Raw genomic sequence first — 22,963 nt, forward strand, 5'->3', positions numbered from 1 at the left:
TATCTCCCTCTGTCAAATAAATAAATAAAATCTTTAAATATATATATTTTTTAGTTAAAAGACCTAAGCCATTCTGACTTTCTGCCCTTTCTGAGGCCGGGCGTGTTTCTGTGACTTGCCCAAGCTCACAGCCCAGGCAGGCCCAGGAGCGGCCCTCCTGCCCCGGATCAGGGCTGTCTCCACAGCTACGCACACACCCGCAGCTCTTCCAGATTCCAGTCAAACCTGACTCATCCTACCAGAGGTTTCCCTTGTGTCCCCTCCAGGATTTCCAGTGAGAGTTCCCCCTTTCAGATGTGGGAGTGCCTACATCCTGTCTCTAAATTGGTGTATTAGTATTTCCCCTTTTATAAGTTTGTCTCTTTTTAATGAAATGAGCATTAAAAACATTTTTTTCCTGATGCTCTTTACTGTAGAACACTTGGTTTGTAGGGGATTGGTCCATAAATTCATAAGAATAAACAGTGAGTCTCAAATATTTTTTTAAAGACTTTAGTTATTTATTTGAGAGAGAGCACGAGCAGGGAGAGGGGCAGAGGGAGAAGCAGACTCCCTGCTGAGCAGGGAGCCCAAAGTGGGACTCAATCCGAAGACCCTGGGATCATGAACTGAGCTGAAGGCAGACGCTTAACCAACTGAGCCACCCAAGGGTCCCCGTGAGTCTCAAATATTTTATTCACATTATACAGTAAGAAATTATGTCAGCATTAATTTTGGTTTGGGCTTATTCTTCATTCAACAAGAAGTTATCACCATATGCCCAGAGTGACAAATATTTGCCTAAATAATTCATGGCTCCAGCACACTCCTACATAGCATCGAACACGTGAAGTCCATTTTAAGGCAACTGTTAAGGGGAAAAGCCCTCAGAAGCATTTGAAAGTAAGTATAAGATTCCTTTCATGACCTAAAGTTAGGTAAGGGAAGCCAACTTCCTTTCTCAAATATGGATAACATACTAAGACTTCTTAGTTTCCTCCAGCCAGTTTGAGATATTCTCTTAGTAATTAGGATAATAGTCCTCCTATGGACTAACTAAGAAAATAGAAATCAGGGTACCTAACTGGCTCTCTCCACAAAGCATGAGACTCTTGATCTCGGGGTTGTTAGTTCAAGCCCCACGCTGGGTATAGAGCTTACTTAAAAAAAAAAAAAAAAAAAAAAAAAAAAGCAACAATAGAAAAAACAAAATAGGAATAGCCTTAAGATTAAAGTTTAGGGGCGCCTGGGTGGCTCAGTTGTTAAGCGTCTGCCTTCTGCTCAGGGCGTGATCCCGGTGTTCCAGGATCAAGCCCCACATCGGGCTCCTCCGCTGGGATCCTGCTTCTTCCTCTCCCACTCCCCCTGCTTGTGTTCCCTCTCTCGCTAGCTGTCTCTCTGTCAAATAAATAAATAAAATCTTTTAAAAAAAAAGTTTAGACCTACTTCTCTATTTCAGCTTTTCCCCCCTGAACTATGCCCAGAATGGTTACTGTGATTCTCAGAGAACATTACTCCAGAGGTAGTAGGCATTAGGGTTTGTATAACATGAATACAATAAGTGGGAGAAAATAAAAAACTCCAACAATCTAAAGAGAAATCACAGGCATATTTTTTTCTATGTCCAAAAAACCAATAATAATAATACTTGTAAGTAGAAGTTGCTGTTGCCTAAAGCCTCTGAGTGGAGAAACCTGCGAGAAAGAAATTAATAACTTTCTAAGCTTGAAAGCAGTTTTGAAAATTGAATTAATAAATGTCCTGCTTTTAAGCCACTATAATAATAAGGGTTTTGTTTTTCAAAACTGTGACAAAAATAAATAAATAAATGTCAGAGCACATAAAACATAAATTCCCATCAAGGAACCTTACAAACGTTAGCTTCAGGTCTTCATCATCAGTGAAGGAGGAAGAGGCTGCATGTAGAAGCTTCTTCATTTCCATTATTAAATTTCTTAAGGATTTTAGCCCCATGCCTCTCTCACTTGTTCCAGGGAACTGGAGGGTAAAATCCCCAATTGAATTGGGACCTTTCCTCTCTTCTGAACATATAGTCTTAGTAGATCTCCCAGAAGGGGGGAGAAAAACAGTGCAATTAATCACTTGAAGTCCTCCAACTAACATGTCATTTTCAAAACCTAAGGCGCATCAGCTGACCAGCCTCATACAAAGAGTTGTGCCATACACAACGGAAGAGAGCATGTTCCCTTGTTCAGATGGCTGTGGCAGATTAGGTGTTCAAGTAAACATGGAACTAGAACAACCACACAAACAGTACAGACCCCAAAGCTCTGTACATCCTCCCCGGGGCTGGGAATGAGCGCTTAGAAGCAGGGAGTTCGAGGTAAGTGGTTAAGAGTCAAGAGTCAAAGCACTGAAAATCAATTCTTCTCTTTACGGATTTGTTGTACCCTCATCTCCTCTACCAGATAGAACTCAAAGAAGGCAAAATGCCAAAATTGTTCAGAAACATAGACTTAAACATTCCCTAGGGCAATAAGGGATTTTCCAGACTGTAATGTCTATAGAGTTTCCAGGGACGCATCTCTCTCTCTTTCATACCACTCACTTCAGTTTCTGGGCAGAGAAAGAGAGAATAAATCACACCACATCATGGAAGATGAGAGGTAAGAGGTCTTCTGGTCTTTGAACAATAAAAGAAGCTTGGGTTTCTATCTTCTAAGGTTTCAATTTTCATTAGTTAAGAGGATATTCTTTTTTTTTTCTTTTTCCTTTTTTCTTTTTTTCTCTTTTTTCTTTTTTCTTTTTTTCTGAGAGAGAAGGATGGGGGTAAGGGGCAGAGGGAAAGGGAGAGAATCTTAAGCATGTTTTATGCCCAGCACAGAGCCCAACTTAGGCCTCAATCTCACGACCCATGACTGAGCTGAAATCAAGTCAGACCCTCAACCAACTGAAACACCCAGGCAACCTCAGTCCAGAGGATATTCTTAAGTAAAGCTCAACCACCCAGAAAATTTTCTACCTGAGCAAATTTGGGGACTGATGAAAGGACTTCCTCATCCCATTTGGCCCTTCAAATGCCTGATTTCCCAGCCGTAATTTTGCCTTTCCACTAGGGCATGATGGTTCCAAAAGAAGAATAGAATCTTCTCCTACCTAGAATCCTAGCTAAGATAGGTCTTGGTACTAAATGATTCAGTCACTCTTTCGTTTGTTCATTCCTTCATCCACTTATCTATGCACGGGCATTTATTCAGCAAATCTATAGGATACCTACTCCATGCTAGAGAAATAGTGAGCTGAGACTACAGTAGTGAACAAGGAGACATGCTGTATACCAACTGAGAGAATCTGAATGTTGAAAGTCAAAGGCAGATTAGTATAAATGTGTCATGACACTTGCCTTTTCTAGTATTAAATTATTTCCCCCATTGCTTCCTTATAGCCCATCAGCAGGAACTAAAGTCTAAGCATATGACAATATTGCTTCCAGAGCATTCTAGAACTTTCTCTGTACTAAACTCCCCAAAAGTTTTGTTCATTGTATGCTATAGTGGATATATCTTTTTATTCTTTGGACCTGCACTGCCATGCTTACTTTTTAAATGTATTTGCTAAAACATATACTTTTTATACATTTATACCTAAAAGGTATAAAAATCATAGGTTTCAAGTGTATTCTAATGAGTGTGTCCAGAAAATCCGTACAGAAATAATATCCTTGGCAAGTCAGTTTTACTCAAGAATTTGGAATCACCTTAGCACTACAGAAGGAAGAATAATTCTCAGTAGCTTAAGGACAATTTTTTTTTTCTTTTCTGTAAGAATAGGAAAGACTCCTTTTGGAAATGTAACGTTTCTTGCTGGCTCTGGCTGGAAAAAAAGTTTTTATTTTCCCCACTATTGCCACCTCGTGGACAAAGGCAATTCCTTTAGACAGCACATAGGAACATGTCTTTGTAGTACCACAAGATGGCAGCACACAACCATGTTTTCAAAATGCCAGGCTCAAACCATTCAGGGTTTCACTTCTCAAAACAGAATGTTCTATTCCAACAGAAGAGGATGAATAGGAAATAAAGTACAAAATAAGTTCTCTGTTTTGTTTTCCTAAAGATAAATGGAATTCCAAGTCTTAAGATCATTAATTAGTGTTTCACTCAAAAAGAATGACATCTTGCCATTTTCAACAACATGGATGGAACTAGATGGTATTATGCTAAGTGTAGGAAGTCAGTCAAAGAAGGACAAATATATGATTTCACTCACATGTGGAATTTAAGAAACAAAACTGATGAACACAGGGAAAGGGAAGGAAAAATAAAATAAGATAAAAACAGAGAGGGAGGCAAACCATAAGACACTCTTAAGTATAGAGAACAAACTGAGGGTCGCTAGAGGAGAGGGGGGTGGGAGGATAAGCTGGATGGGTCATGGGCATTAAGGGGCACACTTGTTGGGAGGAGCACTGGGTGTGGTATGTGGGTGATGAATCACTGGTTCTGCTCTGAAACCCCAGTGCTGTACTGTATATTAACTAACCTGAAATTTTTTTAAAAAAAAAAGGAAAAAAAAAAAGATCATTAGTGTTTCACAAACTTGTTTAGTTATTTCAATAGGAGAGCTTCCTAAAATTTAACTCATAACCTAGTTTGCTTTTTAAGGGTATTTCAAGCAAATGCATATGTTTTTATCTGATGTTTTGTGAGATTTTCTTCATAGAGTCTAATATTTGGACAATGTTTTTAAAATCCTTCTTTTAATGAACTCTTATAAATTAATTAGTAGGGGAGTTTCTGTTCCCTAAGAAAAATATTTAGCCAGGTAGACTCTTATCCAAGCCCGTCACTGACTGGTTAACCCAGGCGTATTGCTGGCTTTCTCCTGACCAAAATGCTGTCTGGTCAGTCTGCCTCCCGATCACTTCAGTGTGTTAGCCTCCCTTAATGTTTCGTTCATCCTTACTGCCGCAGTAGATTTTTTAATTATTATTATTACTCTTTGGATCTGCACTGCCATAGCTTACTTGTTAAGATATATTTTTCTCTTTTCCACCAAACTTTCACTGAAAGTCCTCTCTAGAGGGGATTTTACCACAAACCTGATAATAATGACTCTTATTCACTGAGTACTTACTATGTATCTAGCAGCATTCTAACTACAGTGTGATAATTAACTTATCTAACCCATAGCACAAATTTATAAGGAGCACATTGATTAAATTCATTTTACGAATAATGAAACTGAGGCCAAGAGAGGTTAAGTGATATTTTCTAGCTTAAGCAGAACCATTGGTCTTCCTGCCTGCCCAGGGTCCCGAACAGTTGCTTGGAATTGTTCCCATGAGGCCTGTGGATCAGGGATGGAGCATGAGAAGCCAAGTGTTCTTTGAATAAAGATGGTCCCATTAGGGATCTAAGCCTCTTTGGGTGAAAAGCAGTCACTCCATGACCTTGCAGCACCCTTATAAATTTCAAAGAATGATAAACTAAAAGGCTTGACCAAAGAAAGAAGGGAAGTTGCCCTTTGCACAAGAGCAGAGCCAAGCTGTCCCCAGTCGATACTGAATCATTGAAATATCCCAGCAAGAACCCTAGAGTTATAGAGGCTATAGTTACATAGCCTTGCTTTCATAAAAATACCAGAAGGGTATTGTAGGATAGTGGGCAGGGTTCTAGTTGGAGAAGCAAGAGCCCTCAATTTCAGTCTCAGCTTTACTCTGTGTGACCGTGGGTAACTGATTAGCCTCTCTGGGCTTCAGTTTTCTCACACTATGCTGAGTACATTCTCTATAGTGCCTTGTCAACAATGTTTAAGGCAGCGTGTTTATTTCAAAGAAAAGTAGTCAGAGTAGGTGTTATGAAAGAAAATAAGTGGCAGTGTGTTTAATATACAGTTGAAACATCAGTGGTCAGATGATCAGCGTAGTCAACGGGTAGAGTTGTTTTATAGGAGAGGAGCAGAATTCTCTGTACATCCTTCTGTATAGAGGACTTCTACACAGAGGACTTCAAGTACCTGTGCAAGGAATAGACTAACTCTTCAAAGACAGAAGGACGGGTGCCAGTGACTTTGAGCCTCTTGGAAAGTGCATGTGGAGGCCCACCAGCAGTCACTATGCAAAAGAACATTCACACTAGTATCCCCCCAGCCCACATCTGACCAGTTTAGGCAGACTGTCCTTACCTGTAGATACAGCTTGCTGGTAGGAACAGCTTGGCTTACACTAGTTTTGCTGATGCCGAATTGTAGCCAAACATTTTCAAAACTTCAGACACTAGGAAAATTGTGCCCTTCTTATAGCCATCATAAGAATCCCGGAAAATAGCATGCTGTTTGAGGGCTTCTCCTTGTGACCTCCTACGGATAGACAAATGGAAGATCTGTGAAGGAAATAGATTGCCCTGAACCTCAGAAATTTTGCAGACCTGATTCTGAAGGTCTGACCCCTTTGTGCTAAATCAGATCATAAGTTATCTACTCAGGCTCTCTGTTGTTTTAACAGGCTCAGGCTCAGGCTCTGTGAGGAGGAGGCTTGCCCTATATTTATTTTTCTCGTATATCAGTGATTCTGCATCTGCTCTGGCCCATTGTGCATCCAGAGTGCCTTCATGCATTGGCTGTACTACAAGAGGGAACAGGAGCAGAGACAGCCCCTGCTTCCACGGAACTCACAGTCAGGTAGTGAAGACAGGCATTAACCAAAACCTCAGACAAAGGTATTTAAATTAAAACTGAGATGAGTGTCATGAAGGAGAGCAGAGCTTATAACAAAGGGGCTTAATTTTACTAAGGAGACTAAGGAAGACTTCCCTAACTTCTGGAGGATGAGTGGGATTTCTCATGGTGATAACATTGGGCCATTGGCCCTACAACCACAACAAAAAACATGATCCCATGGAGGATGAAGGAAGGCTTGTGGCCTGGGATGCAGAGATGAAACCCTGATGAGGCTGGAGAGATGAGGGAGTAGAGCCATGGATGCCATGCTAAGGATTTGGGTCCTTATCCTGGAAGATACACGAAAACATGAACAAGTTTCAAGCAGGACAATGTGGTAACCAGATGTCCAATTCAAAAAGCTCTCTTTAGCTTCACAGTTCAATCACTTTACTTCCTTAGTTGAAGTGTGTTATTGGGGGGTGCAAGGTCATGTCCTGATCATAGAGAAGACAATCCATATCCCATAGCCATGGTTTGGGCTCCTATATCTAACCAACCATTCAGATGGTCCTGAAAGTCAAAGTGGTATCCTATGGAAGTTTTCCACATTTACTTCTAAAGATCTAACGGTATCGTTGTTAAGTTGATAAAGATACTCAAAAGAGAATTCAGGTATTTGACCAGTGTGAGCTCTTCCAACCCTGAAATTTATACATTCAACAAGTATTTATTGAACACATACTGCATGTCAGACTCTCATCTAGGCACAGGAATACAAGGTTGAGAGATAGACGTTGGTGCTGCCCTCATGGAACATATATTTTAGTGAAGGAGGTAAACTTTAACCAAGCAAATAAGTAAATTTATAAAATGGTACCAAGTAGTGATAAATGCTAATAGTATTAATAAATCAGGGTAAAGGAATAGAAAGTGACCCAGGGTACCATTTTGATAAGGTGATGGGAGAAGTACTTCCTGAGTTGGTGTCCTTTCAGTAGAAATCTGGATGGAGTGACTGTGTGGGACAGCAGAGATGTGGGGAAGAAACATTGCAAGCGCATAAAACAACAGGTGCACAACTTGTAAAGCTGGAAGGGATTTAGTGTGTTAGGAGAAAAGCAAGGTTGACTGGCTTGAATGGAGTAAACCAAGGGCAAAATGGCAGGAGGGGGTTGGAGGCCAGACACACTCCATCATTCCATTAAATTGCAGTCAAGAGTACGTCTACATGCCATTCTCAGAGTTCTTGTGCTTGTCTATACACATAACATGTAACATCAAGTGTTTGTAGTTGGAAATTTTTGCCACCTCCAACTGCAAAACATTTGTTCCAACAAAACAATCTCTTTCCGTGTGCCTTTCTTTCAATCTCTACAAGTACGTGTTTCTATTAGAATGTGCTTTCCACCTTTTGTCCCATTCTCCTTTCAGTGGAGAGTACCAGATACCTTTGTGCTTATTCTCAATTGATAAAAAAATTTTTACCTGTTTTTTGTTTTGCTAAATGTTTCTTTTTTAGAAATTGGCACCACCGTGCACTTCAAGCAAAAAGGTATGGTTCTTATTTCTGATTACCTACTGTATGATAAAATTAAGTTTTCTTAGCCATATATTGGAGTCTTATATGCTTGACTTTATTTCATCTCAATAATTTGTGATAATAATTTCCATAACATATTTGTCACTATGTTTTCCAGATTGTGAACTTTCTTAGTCACAAAAAGTCCTGATCCAACCCATGACCCCTATATCGCTTTTGAGAGCTATTCATTTTTAAATCTCGAACTGAATGAATTATTCCCCCTCCCACTTTCCTATTCTAAGTGGCCATGGTTAATTCTTGTAGAGTTGTGCTTTTGGCAATGTTCACTGCCCAGTGACCAGGCTCTCAAAAGAGATGGAGAGCCTACTTATGGTCCCTTTTTGACTGTTAAAGTAGATACATTGCTAAAGGAAATAGAGCAGCATCTCCTAAAATGAAGCATTTGAACAGTTAATATTCTCCCTGCCTCAGTAACCTCCCCCTTCTGCAGTATACCCAGGCTGCTGGGGTCTCCCAGGAACACCACCACATGACTCCATCAGCCACGTGACACAGTAATCACCCACATCTCCCTACAAAGACAATGCAATCAGACAAAAGCTTCATAAACTGGAACCTACAATGCAATTGCTAGTTCTGAGTTGCCCTCTCTACAGCTCCCACAGAAATCCTTAACAGTGTCTGTCCCCAGACCAAATTTATGGAGGAACCTGCATGGCCAGACAGCAGCCTCCTTAAATCCTCATGGCCACTCACTTGGATTGGTAATTGTCTCAGATGAAGATGTTTTCTTCTGTGGGTCTCAAAGGGGATGAGACAACCAAGGTCATTCTCAACAGTGAAAACCTATTCTTGTGGGACTTAGACCATACCAGTGACCAGCAACCACAGAGATCATGGACACTTCTTACTCTCAGGAAAGGGTCAGCACCTTGTTTATGGCCAGCTCTAGCAAATCTTCACAGAAGGCAGCAGAGACAAAGCCATCAGAAATATATACATTGAACCAAGATCATTTGGGACAAGAAGGTATAAACTCCTGTCCCTTTCAGCCCTTCTTCTCTCCCCAATGCCATGATTATCAATTACATGTGAATTTTAAGAGGCTAGTGTTAGTGGAACATATGATACCTTAGGGTTTTGGAGAAATAGGGCATAGGGTTTTATTTCAAAGACCACCGAAATAAATTCCTAGTATCACCTAGTGTCAAAGAATTCTAAGTATTGGCCTAAAATTTCAAAATTTTGTATGACAAAATATTTGATGCTGTTTTGATGGAGAAGATGTCATGGACTTTACCATGAGAATACTTTAGGCTTATCCAAGACTCACTTTATAGAGAGGGGGTTCAAACATATGGAATTATATAGGAGGAGCCCAAACTTAATTCTAAGACACATTGCTCAAATTAAACATCAATATATCCCCTCTTCTATGCTCCAGCCTCGAGATGAGGCTTTAATCCCCAATTCATTCCAGCAGAGGAAGCTGTACTGGCTGAACATAGAGAGCAGGTGGCGCCAAAGTCAATCTTATCGGGCTTCCCTTTAAACATGGCTTCCCAGGATCGGGAAGCGCCTTAGCGTGCACATCTAGGTATCTAAGACAGATTTTAGGAGATTGCTTTTCTCCTTTGCTTAACAACTGTTTTGTATTTGAGGGTTTTTTGTTTTATTTTCAGTCTCTTGGTCAGCCCTTAATAATTCTAAGAAGAATTCAAACCTAAACTCACCTGGCTTCTTTTCTTGTATGGCTCAACTACGTGCGGGAATAAGATTATTATTGACCTTGATTCCCTAGAGGCTGAAAGGAATGCCCACTGAAGCTGTGATTAATGTTTTGGGTTTTTTGGGGTTTTTTTAAGAATGATTATTTTGAATGAATCTAGTCCTAAATCTAGGATATGAGCCCTAAGTACTCAGGAAAGGCACAGAAATGGATTAGCTAGATTTGAATGAATTGCAAAGTGTCTCCAAGTGCATGCTCTCTAAAGCAGGTGTTGGAAAATCGCCTTGTAGTTTCTTTGAGCTTTTACTGAAAGACAATCAATTGGCTGAGCAGCCTGCATCAAATTCGTGTAGAGACTTGCCGAAAATTCTCGTATCCCACAATTCCGGGATGTTTTTATCAACCTTGTCCTTAATCACAGACTCCCTTGTAAAAGCGTTGTTGTGGCAAAGTGCAGTCCAGCATTCCCCTTGATACAGAGGCTCACTTATCATCCTGTCCTGAGGTTGAGAAGCTTGACCTGGTGTGTTGACTCAAGATTCTGAATCTTGCTACAGCTGAATTTTGCCCCTTCGGGTCAAACTTTAAAAGCCTTGACCCAATTCACAAGCCGATGCCTTTGTTTCGGGGGTATTTCATGTCTTTCTGTAATCCAAGCTTCTGCAGTTAATAGCAATGATGATGATGCTACCATTTATTGAATGTTTACTAGATACCACACATACAAGTGTGTGCACACACACATAAACACATATAGAATGTGGCTAAATGCCAAGATATGATTTTTGTCTGTTGTATGAAAAACATGTAGCAATTTTTGAATTGTGGTTTTATTTGCCCATCTATTCTTAAGGCTAATTTATGTTTACAGACTCTTGCTTTCATTATATCTGTCAGTATATAAAAGCACTTGCTGAGCCTGGCCATCTGGTGTGGGAAATAAGATTTATCATTTGCATTTCCACAAATAAGCAGAAATTTCATAACTATGAACTAAAATGTAATTAATGATTTTGCTGATTATTCTTCCCTGAAATAGCCATTAACTGAAGTAGTCTCCTATGCAGTCATATATATCTATAATTGCATCCACACTTGTGATGATTCTCCAACCATCATTCATTTACCCTTGCATTTTTTCAAGCTATTTATTTACTCTCAAAACCAATTATGAAAAGAGCAAGTCATATAAGCACATCAAATAGCTATATGAGAGCACTTAATAAATAATAATTGATAGAAATGAAGATATCCTTAACAGATCCATGAAATGCATTTCAAATATATAATAATAATTCTACTAAGGATAAAATTAATATTATTAGCACAGTCATATTGGGATTCCCTGTATGTATCATAGACTAGCATGTGAAAGTAACTGTTAATTCTCAGTTATGTCTATTAAAAGACCAATAGTATGTGTGTACGGTATATCATATGTGTATATATAAGTATGCGTATAGCATATATACTTCTCGTTGTATCTGCGAATATATGTGTGTACATACATTAGCAAGATTGGTATCTGTGAACATATTTATTTAGGTTCATATATGTGTATATTGTATTTTTCAGTGGTGGAATTTTTGCTTTCTCGAGTATTTACTGCCCTTCAAATAAAATGATAAGACTAGGCCTTTTAGACTTCCCCAGGTACCAGTCAACTCCAAGACATCTGAAAGATAATCTAGCCTGTCCCAGCACTAAAAGTGAGATTAAGGACATAGGCAAAATTAGACTCTTTCTAAAACCCTTCTGTTTCACACTATCCTTAGGGCAAAACAAAAATCATTTTTGCTTGGTCCTGTAAGGCCTCAATTTGTGTGTAGTCTTTCTCTGTTTTAGAAGCTGTCCTGACCCACTAAGCCAAATAAATGTGCCACAGAGTTCATGCCATTTAAAGCACATAGAGGAATGAAACTGATAGGCACACGCATTACCATCTGGCCAGAAGCCCCAGGGAGTTGCCATTGAGAGAGCTTGAAGGTCACAAAGGCCAAAAAGGATAGCAGTGAAGGGCGAGGAGGGCAGGCTACGAAAGGCATGGAGCCGAGCCTCTGAACACGTGTATTCTAGTGCTCGGCCCACAATTCCCAGCAGATGCTTTATGCAGGATACATGATCTTCTCGAACCTAAATTCCTCACGAAAGGCGTGAACCTGAAGTTAGAAAAGTGTCTTTTATTAATACAACCCTACAGCCATTCAGAAACTTAAAGAATTGACTGATTAATATTTAACTTGTCTACTCTGTATCTCTGTAGTTTTCCAGAAAATAAAAACTCATTTTCTACTATAACTATACTGTTCAAAGTTTGTATAAATTCCTATTTTTAGAGTAAGTGGTATTTTTATTATTCTCAAGAAGACATTCTAGTAAAACATATTCTATTGAACATCATCTTTTTCAAAGATAACAGTTGCCTCCATGTCGTGTTTTGTTTGTCCTGGCTATTATTTTAAACACATCCAAAATTCATCTGCTGAACATTCCACTCCTTCACTGTGTCACTTCACCGCGTAGGGGTGACAGCAAAGACTGGAGCCAGCCGCCTGGGCCAAAACCCCAGCACCTCTGCATACTAGCCGTGTATTGTGTGCAATGCCTCTTACTATCTCACCGTAAAAACGGTTCGTTCCAATGCCTGTCTCATAGCATGGTTATATGCTTAGATGCTTAAAGCATCTGTAACAGCTCCTTATAGTAAGTGCTGCGTAAGTGTTGGTTTTATTTGGTTGTTTTGCCATTATTTATATAAAACACAGATTAGGACAACATTCTTGAATTCAGCATTTTCCCTGTTATTTGATCTCTGATCTTATTTGTTTGTACACATTTTTGGAAACATTAGCCTGCCAGAGGACGCTTCCGTTGCACATGCAAACCGTCATGGGTTTAAACACTCATGCACACACACACACACACACACACTCACATGCACATTCATTCCCACACACTGATCTGCGTATGCGCCCTCAAAACTGCAAAGTGGCCCGTAATTAGTCACATTGATTTCTCTTTCAAACATCATTGTCTAAACATACAGTCTTAAATCTAAAAATCTTTTTTGTGAAAAATACTAACATTTTCTTCTTGTAATGGATATGAACAGAACTTACAGGAGAAAATGGAGTAAGCAAAGCATCGGAAACAAGCTCTTGGGGCTTACATTTTCTGCCCCAATTCTCTCCTTTATCAACACACATATGCCTTCTCCACTTTCCTCTCCATTCCAGTCTCCCGCTTAGATCCAAACCCACACACCCGAAATTGTGTCCACATTGGGAAAACCAAGATGGCAGTAGGAAACGCAGAGGCTGCCGCTCGGGGTGGGAGGGGCAGGTTCTGGGCAAGTTTCAGTCTCAGTTCTGCTTCTGGTTTGGACCAGCTCCTCACCTCTCTAGGTTTGGTTGTCGTTGTTGTTGTTCCTGCTGCTTTTGCTTTTGATCTTTAAAGTGTCACATGAAGAGTTTAGGCCAGATGATTCCCTGCTGCCTCTTAAGACTCTACAAGGAGTTGACTTATTTTCTACCTTGCAGCTAAGGTGCCATTCAGCCATAAATGTTCCTGGGAAACAGTTCCCCTTCCCATTAACAAATACATCATTACCGCTTCCCCCCGAGAAATGAGAGTTGCAGACTGGTCCCATGTTTTATTGATGGAGATACTGTGATGAACCAGCTGTAGGAGCCCATGGCTGGCTGCTGAAGGACCCTCACCAATGCTTGGAATCTTAGCAAGGGCTGGCATCACAGTGCTATGCAGAGCAGAGCGTGCGAGAGGAGCCTGGGTGAAGAGGACCCCGCTGCACCAGCAGACACATCAGTGATAGCCCTCCCCAGCAAGAGCATTTTATATTCAAAAGTGTTCAACTACTGATACCCCTTGAGATACTTACAGCTCAAGGAGAAGGATTTAGGAGAGATTGGGAGCCCTTCTTGGGCCATACATATGTGCACTGACATTGAGGTGCTGGTTCCTGGCCCATTCTTACCTCTGATACTGTCAGCTGTCAGCTGTAACATACAGTGAGGCTGGATGTAACTATTCTCTTTTCTTTCTCTTTTGCGTTGCAGGGCCTGGCTCGGTGAGAGGAATAAACGGATCCATCAGTCTGGCCGTACCACTGTGGCTGCTGGCAGCATCTCTGCTCTGCCTGCTCAGCAAATGCTAATAGAATAAAAATTTAAAAATAATTTAAAAAAAACACACAAAAATGCGTCACACAGGATACAGAGAGAGAGAGAGCGAGATGGGGGGAGACTGTTTATTTTACAACTTTGTGTGTTTATAAATGAAGGGGGAAATAAGAAAACGAAGAAGAAAATATACTTAAAACCATTTTAAAGTCCATCAATAAAAATTTAACTATAAATCAGGGTGGGAAAAGTTCTACAAGGATATGTGTATATCGAAGCAAACGTGTACTCTATAAAGACTACATCATGCTAAGGACACCCGGATGTTGTAAAAATAAGACAAGCGAAGAATTATCAGATGTATATTAACCCCCCACACACACTTTATCCTTCCTTCATTCTTTTTCATCTGTGGGAAAAGAAAAAATAAGGTCTTGCCTTTGGTGTTTCTATTTCCATCATCTTTTTATTTTGTTTTCCATTTGAGCTGACTCATAGCCATTTCAGACTATCAGTGGAATCCATGCTGGAATCCTGTGTTGAGCCTTTACCTGGCTTTCCTGCCTCCACTATCTCTCCAACTTTTAAGACCATCACCTCCCTCCCCCCCTTCCCCAGCCTCCAGTGTGTTCTTTCTCTCCCACATCCATCCCAGAGACTCCCTTTATACCTCCCCACCCCCTGGCTGCTGCTTCTCTTCACTCCCCTACCACACCCCCCAGCACTAGTCATGCCGCAAATGCTAGAAAGTGCCATTTTAATTTTCTCCACTGTGCGTGCGTGCTCAAGTCTCTCGCTCTCACGTGGGTGTACATGTGTGTGAGCGTGTGTGTGTCTCTCTCCAAAGCATGCCAAGGGAATGGTCCATGTGTACATAGACTCATTGTGCTGTAGATACTGTCCCGCATTGTAATCGTGAGATGCGGCTGCGACAAGTTGCTGGGGGACATGGTGGGGAAGGAGGCATGGAGCAGAGGCCCCCACCTTCTCCCATGGCTGTCACATGACATCAGTGTGTATCCACACCAAGCTGTGCCCCTTCTAAGGGCAGAACCTCATATTCCTCCTAGTCCAATCATCAGAACCCAGTCGAGAGTCACTCAGAATATCACTGTAAATGAAAGTGCCTACTATTGATGGGGTGAGCAAACAGTAGAAAGAATCAGTGACGTCAATGAGGTGACCTAGGAGAGAAGGTTTCTGATTTCACTCTTGTTTCATGATCTGAGGAATTCACGTATTTCCTGGCTTTTTGCAGGCTTGGACCTGCTCTGCTGCAGGAGTGAGTAGCGCGTGTTGAGTAAATCCCAAGAATCAGGAAGGTCTCCAAGTGTTAACTCCTAATGAAAGAATGATGAGCCACATGGAGATCCTAAGCAGCCCTGTTGTGCCCCTTCCCTGATCTTCAAATAGCACTGCATTTGGCCCATGGATTCCCTTGAGCAGAGATTGTTTCCTATTTCAGATAAAATAAAGTGAGAGTGAGCCAGGCAGGAAAAGTAGACAGATGCGCGGGTCCCTATGCATCCTGTAGAGATGTTGGCAGAGCTCTATACAAAGCATTGACCGTAACAAGAAGGGATCAATTCCTTGTGCTCCTTTGCAGATTTTTGTCCTGGTGTTGTAAGCTAATACTTTATTCGGTGGCCTGCACAATCTTCTTTTTTGCTCCACTGGTAATGTTTGCAGCACCATTGTTCATAGTAGTCCATCATTATCCTAGGCCAGGCCGCTGGAATATATTCCACCTTCCCTGCTCACTTTTGGCTTCTGGTTCCTGAAAAAGATACTGTGGGGGATATAATGCCTAAGTTTACATTGGCAAGAGTCATCTGAAATGTGAGTTAGGTTCTTAATCAAAAGAACTGGGAAACTTGTAATAATTTAGGCAGAAGTTGTATGCATACCACAAAGCTTGATATCACCACAGCACCAGGATTTTCTTAGGAAAGGTCTTGCAGAGAGAGCTGGCTCTCTGTCCGTAGATATCTTTGTCAGGAAACCGACCATTGCTTTCACTTAAACTGTAGGAGGCATTGGAAGTGACTCAGTTTATGAAAAGACGGAGGATTATTATTGAGGTCATCATTGAATGCATTTCAGAAGAGCGAAATATGGTACCACAAAAGTAGCTATCACAGAATATAAAACAGGAAACTTCCTAACTTCAAATAGAAAAAGGAAGGAAAACAGGAAGAGAGGAAACGAAGGAAAAAGAGGAAAAGAGGGAAGGAAGGAGAAGAGGGAGGGAGGAAGGAAGGAAAGAAGGAAGGAAGGAAGCAAGCAAGCAAGGGAGGAAGGACCTGAAATTTCTACTGATAGAGTTTATTGATTGAAGGCTCTTTGCGACGAGCCTGGTCTTTGAAGGTAATGATCTCTTCGATAAGCAACATTTTAAATCTGTTCTAAGGGATTCTATTGTTTGTTTTAGAAAGCTTATTAACAGCCTCCTTTTATGATTTTACAGTTTAGACATGAAACAGAAGGGCAAATTGGGCTTGAGGATGGATAAGAATATTTGTGGCAGATCCTCACATAGGACAGAAATTCTTATCCCAGAAAGTAGCTACTAAAATATAGGGAAGGTGAGCCATATTCTTATCCAGCATCAATTTATTGACAATCGGGGTTTCTCTAACATTTTGGTCTTAGTACAGGAATAGAAGTTTATCATCATTGATGGTAAATGTTCCCCACATATTGAAGAGCCAGTCACATCCTTAGGTGGAAGCTTTAGAGGAATGCATGCTAATTTAAAGATATATAAGAAAAGAAAAGTAGCAGGAGTAATTTGGTTTAGTATCAGTTTCAGGAACAGATCCTTGTGGCATGTGACATATTTTAATCATACGCCTACACTTTGTATTGCCCCCACCCTATCGTAGTGACAAGGTCTTGATATTATGGAAGGAGATTCTCCACTGAAGGGAATGTCCACCTTGTCGGCGCCATTTGTTCCCTGAGTTTCAATATAATGGACCATATATTAAACATAGTTAAACATATATTGAATATTGTGGTGTTTGCATATATCTCTGGCAGGATCTGGGAATTAAAAATGTCCTGGCTCCTGCTTCAGAGCAAACATTGGCCCCAGAAATCTCCTAGGTTTGAGAATGTCTCTAAGCAATGTGAAGAATGGAGGAGAACATAATTTGGAGAAAGGTCAGGAAAAAGGTAGCAGCCAGAGGACTGACACCAAGAAATTGAGTCTGAACATGGAACTTCTTGGAATTTAGTTCATCATATTGCTATAAATCCCTTCAAGAATCTTATCCATTGGTAATCAAAACTTGAAATCCTGCACTGAAAAGAACCAGCTGATGGGAAATAATATCCTGAGAGGAGTGAAATTCATCAATCTGAATGGCTAATATATTTAATGTCCTCTGTATGCAAAACGAAACTCCACCACTCATAAAACAAAATCCTTAGAACCGACCTTCAGTTAACGAAAACAGAAATGACTAAGGGCACTTCCTGAAGAACGAGAACTATCCTAGGTTTTACAACTGCAGAATTATATCCTCTGTGCAATTGTTCATCAGAAGGTGTTGCCTTGTTGGAGGAACAGTCTTACTTGTTTTGAGACATAAAATCCCTGTGCCCTAGAAGAACTAAGGCTTAGGGAAAAATTGTGTTTTCTGTTGGGGAACAATTGTCCTATTGACCTTTGCCTTCTCTTCCAAGTCAGACAGACTTCTCCCTTGCCATGGGCATTTTTTTTACTACATATTCAGTCAACTGGGGCTATTCATAGAGACCTTGTAAAAGTACTCGTGATTTTCATGTTCTTGGAGACAGAAACACAAATCTGTTTCTCCTCCAAAAATGGACTTACCTCCTTTGCACACAAAAACTAAACTCCTCAGCATGAAATTATTTCTGAGTTATTACCTACCAAGTTGTTAGCTTCTTAACTACTCCAGAGTCACAGCTTCCATCCCCGGGTTGGTTGCGGTTTGACTGTTTCTATTGGCTTGTCTCCCGGAATTTCTCCTTTTGTTTTTTGCAGGCCTTGAATTATTTGTGGAAAAATAATATATATGTGTATGTAGTTTTTTTAATCTTATCTTTACAGATGCTATATTTACAATATTGTATGTATTTTAAGACAAATCTAGAATAATGGTTGAAACTTAAAGAAAAGTATTGAATTTGGTTTAAAAAAAAAAAAGAGCTATGCTTCACTTAGAAAGATACGGAGCCCCATTTTTTCCACTTCGTAATTATTTGTTTAAGAGGAATCTGTTTGTGGACCAAGTTCCATGGGATTAACCATGGCTTTATTTTTCACTTCATCTTCATAACTTTTAAGCCTGAATTTAGTCTTGGTTACCAGTAACTATCATTTTTTATAGAAATATAAGTGCAGTGCTATATCTGACCTATAAAAACTATTAATATTTTGAAGACAAATGTTAAACATACCACAAAAATAGTGAGATAGGACCCTAAATTAAGAAACGCAAATTCAGTTCAGGAAGCCTTCTTCTTTCTTACGTACTTAAAATATTTCTCTTCCAAAGACTACATTTGCCCCAGTGATGTAAATTTTCCATCATGGTTGGCATAATATCTGTAAACATCTCACTAAATGCAAAATGGAGTTTACATTTATGTGCATACTAGTGGAAGAGAAGTAAACTATTCTCATTTGCATGTAGCTGTGTTGTCAAATGAGGCCAACTGAAATTCAAGAGAGAATTTGTTTTCACCCAGCGATGTACATCACTTTCCTGCTGGCAAGGAAGCTGGTGTTAACGTTAGGTCTAGGTTTAACATTTACACCAGCGCAAATGTTTATGGATATTATGGAAAACTTATTTTAAAATCTTGATTTCCTTTCAGTGCATTTACATACTGTGTGTTGATTAATAAATTAGGCACCAATCATGTGTAAATCAATGTAAATCACTAGTTTATGTACATAATATAAACTATGTAAACTTCATTTTTCATGCAGTGCCCAGGTTCAGCTAAATCTATGAATCTTAAAGAAAAAAAAATCAAATAAAAGTAAATAAAAACTAAAGCACTTCCCAGGTCAGAATGGGAAGGAGTATGACTAATGTCCTGAACAAGAAGGTTGCCTCAGCAAAAGGAAGCAGACCCACAGAAACTACTAAAAGTCAACATCCTGCTCAAGTCCCAGGAGGCCACCTCTTTGTTCCTGAGGGACCAAAGTGGAGTTTCTCCCAACTGTTGCCACAGTTGTCTCACCTGACCCCAAAGCAAGGGAAATGAGACGGAGGAAGGAGTTTTAAGGGCTCATGTGTCTGTTGCATCAACTCCCAGTGTCTTCTTGTTACTTCTTACCTACCATCTAAGATGGCTTATTTAAATAGATCCAAGGTAGTCACCTACAGCTTGGTGGCAAAATATTACTCAGTTTTTATTTTCCATCAGACAAAGACATTGGGAAAGCTTCTTTGTCATCTAGATTCTAAGAAATTGTAAGATATAAGAAATATGTTATATCCTTGAGAAATATCTTGGCAAGTCACCCTAGGAAATGATTACTTTTATTTAATCTGATAGACCTATATTTCTACATATCTATCCTGACTATTGCAAATGAGGACAGAACTACTCTAATTGGGAGTATCTCTCTCAGGCACCTTCTCTTCGAGTCTTTTTGAAGGGTCCGATGTGTTTAAGAGAGTGACATATATGTATTTTCTACAATCTGAACAGCCACAAAGAGCCACCAAAGAGATAACTTTGGGAATCATATGAACTTTCTGCATGGACTGTTACAGAAAGAAATTTAGATCAAATTAACATGACACTTAAAGTACACTCCGCCACCCAAGTTAAATGGCAACTTTAAGGTGAAGCAGAAAGTCAAGAGAATTGGATTCTGGCTAGGGTCTGGCCACAAACAAGCTAGGTGACCTTCAGCAAGTCATTTAAGCTTCCTGAGACCTGGTTTTCTCATCCTGAAAGTAAGGGATTTCGATGACATCTCTAAGATCTCTGTCAGCTCTAAACTCTGATTCTGGAATAAGAATTTCACGCTCATGTAGCATGTGGCCAGCTGATCATTCCAAGCAGCTGTTTGTCTCCTCCAGTTTGGCCTCTGTACCACTTTCCTTTCTCAGAACCATCATTCCATCATCTCCGTTTCAAAAGCCAAAACTTCTAGATTACAGCGGCCCTGGACTGGTTCTAAAATTCTCTTCTTATCAAAACTTCTTAGCAGTGTAGACAAGGGACACATTCGGATGATACTGAAGGCATTGAAATAGCTGGAGTTGTTTCCTTATAATAAAAAATCTAACTGTTGAACTTTATTCTAATAACCTTTCATAGGAAGGAAAGTAGCCAGATTGCGTATTATGCATGTTGTGCATATGAAAGGAAACATCAGTTGTTGTTGTGTTGTTGTTGTTTTTTTTCTCATCCTGGGCCAAGTGCCTCATTTCAGTAAATGTGTGTCCTTGAAAACTCTGCTTGTGCTGATGGCAGTTAAGCATGTGGTCCCAGGCAAGTTCAAAAGGCTGTCCCGTGAGAAACAAGCAAGACAATACATTTTGTTTTATACGGAGTTTCTCATGGCATGAGTTTTCTTAAACTTGACTTAGAGGCTGTGAGGTCAAGCAAGTGGACAGAGAGAAAACAAGCCTCATATTCAAAAAGTACAGGTCGATATCATTTAAAGAAGACAAGTTAAAAATAGGACAAAAAGAAACACATTTCAGGAGGTGACAGAGTCGAATACAGTAAGAGTTGTTGTGAAGGCCAAGATCAAATATGGCGGTTCAGTGCTCTGAGAAGAGGGTACGCAGGAATGGTGCTTCTCAGGCAGTTAATGAGGAACCACTTTCTTGTACCATGTTCTGAATGGATTGAGCAGAGGCCCACTTGTTTTAACCCATCAAAGTGTAGCCCCACACTGTCCTGGAGGCTCAACTTAGCTTTTCATTCAGTGCCTAAGAGAACAGAAACAATCTGAGTCTCCTGTGTACTGAAGAGCAGGGATTATCCATGACTTCCCAGCATTAGTATCACTTGATGCAGATGAGGATGTGGGATGGGCTTAGAGCGCTTACCAAGCTCTCTGTAAGTGGGACAATGACTGCCCAGAGGATGACTCCCCATTTAATGGTTATTTCAGAGGTGTCTTTTTGAGTGGTGCTCCTGGATCTACTCCTACGGCTACATTTTCCTCTGCACAAGCCTTCTCTATGTAAAGCCAGGCACAGAGTTAAAATCTGCTTCTTGCAAATGAAGAAAATACGTGGAACTACTAGCTTCATGGCACGCGGCAGTAATTCTAAGCTATCTGTGGCCTTTTTTGGACCCACTTCCCTAAGTCTTTGCTCTTCACCAGAGAATGTAAATGGTTCATTCTGGTGATTATGGCCAAGTCCTGCTCCCTAAGTATTTGCTGGGATTGGGGGAAGGTTAAAGGGAAAAAGATGCAGGGGGAGAGAAGCATGGGACAAAACCTCCACCTTCTTTCCCTCCACCCTGCCTCACCCCTTCCTTCTCACTACTCTACTGAAGGTTGTATAAATCCTGCTCTTGGTTAGAATTCTCCTTATTAACAGTGTTATATACATATAAATATATATATATATATAAATATATTCCTTTTTTTTCAGCCCTGTAGACATAAACAGAACTTTTCCTTGATGATACAAACACATGGCCATTTTTTATTTGGGTTTTTTGTTGTTCAAAGTTTATTTTTGTTTATTGGATGGATTTTTTTTCCCTGGATACTAGCTCTGTGAAGGAAAATAAAAAGCGCAATGTGTGTTAAAAAAAAATTCAAATTAAAAAAAGCTTTTTTTCTTTTCTTTTAAAATGTATTTAAATTCTGTTCCTCTCTTCTGTTACTTTACACGTATGAATGCTCTGCTCTTCTGTGATCTTAAAACAAAATGAAATAAACGTGAAAAGGAGATGTGTCTTCATTGACCTGAGTCAGTGATCTTGTGGTTGACTGCACTGCCTCTTGGAGGTTTTCATGAATCAGATAGGAAATAAAGCCAGTGATAAAAATAATGTGAGGAAGGGGTGGACAGAACACCAAAGAATCACTTGAAAGCTCCATCAGTATCTTTCCTATCACAGAAAGAAATGTGGTATTTACAATAATTGTCTTCATCTAAGCAAAGAGGTTCTTTGCGAGTTTTTCTTTTTCTCTCATAAGGGATCATAAGACAGAGCATTAATTACCATTGGGAAGCTACAGATAAAGCATTAAGAAGTTCGAGATTGTTAGATTTGAGTGAGACGTTAGGACATGATCCCAAAAAAACATTAGGGAGTACACTCTTCCTTTAAAGTCTCCATAGTAGGGGTATCTTTAAGGATTGGTTTTAATAACATCCTACCTGATAGCAGTAGAAGGAACGAAATTACTTTCTAAAGCCACCTATTTTTTTTCTACTTATGAAAAGGAAAGTTTGTTTTCTATTCTTACGGAGAGCCATTACCTTCACAAAATGTGTCCAGAATCTCTATAGAAGTTCTATAGCATTGCACAGGACAGACAGGAGATCCCAAAAGAAAATGAGAAATAAGCAAATCACAATCCAAAGAGGTGAAGTTGGTTCATTGTATATCAGAAGTGATTGGGAGGGTCTGAAGTTTGACTCTTACTAGCCAAAGTAGGTCAGGAAAACACAAGAGAACTAATCCTGCATCAGAGTGGGTGGCTGGGGGAGAGGGTGAGGAAGTAAGCACTCATCAGCTCCAATAATCAGCAGTCTCAGACAGACGCAAAACCCCTGGTCCCTTCTGGTTTAAAGAGACCGTTTAAGGCCCAATTTCCCCAAATTTGAATTTTATATAAAATTCTGAAAATGCCTTTCTTCAATGAGTTCGCCAAACTCAAAGTTGAAGACACAGTTCTCAAACAAAACAACCCTCACATCAGAAATGAGGGTGGCCTGAGGTCCCTGAAATAGTGGCTCATGTCTGAGCCATGATTTC

The 22,963-nt window shown here is 40.0% G+C and overlaps 1 protein-coding gene across 3 annotated transcripts in view; it reads left to right on the plus strand.

Annotated features, from left to right (window-relative positions):
• Window positions 1–21,948, plus strand: part of LSAMP (limbic system associated membrane protein) — a 632,927-nt gene extending 610,979 nt beyond the window's left edge. For 2 of the 3 annotated variants that reach the window (XM_045785137.2, XM_087861611.1), the window contains 2 exons: window positions 8,123–8,155; window positions 13,952–21,948. In XM_045785137.2, coding sequence (XP_045641093.1) covers window positions 8,123–8,155; window positions 13,952–14,049 — 131 coding nt within the window. In that variant the 3' untranslated portion in view covers window positions 14,050–21,948. The remainder of the gene's footprint in view (window positions 1–8,122; window positions 8,156–13,951) is intronic. The other variant, XM_045785136.2, reaches the window with a different exon arrangement.
• Window positions 21,949–22,963: the final 1,015 nt, after the last annotated feature.

This window comes from Ursus americanus, chromosome 4 (assembly GCF_024610735.1).
Source record: "Ursus americanus isolate L20-20 chromosome 4, mUrsAme1.1.p, whole genome shotgun sequence".
Lineage (NCBI taxonomy): Eukaryota > Metazoa > Chordata > Mammalia > Carnivora > Ursidae > Ursus > Ursus americanus.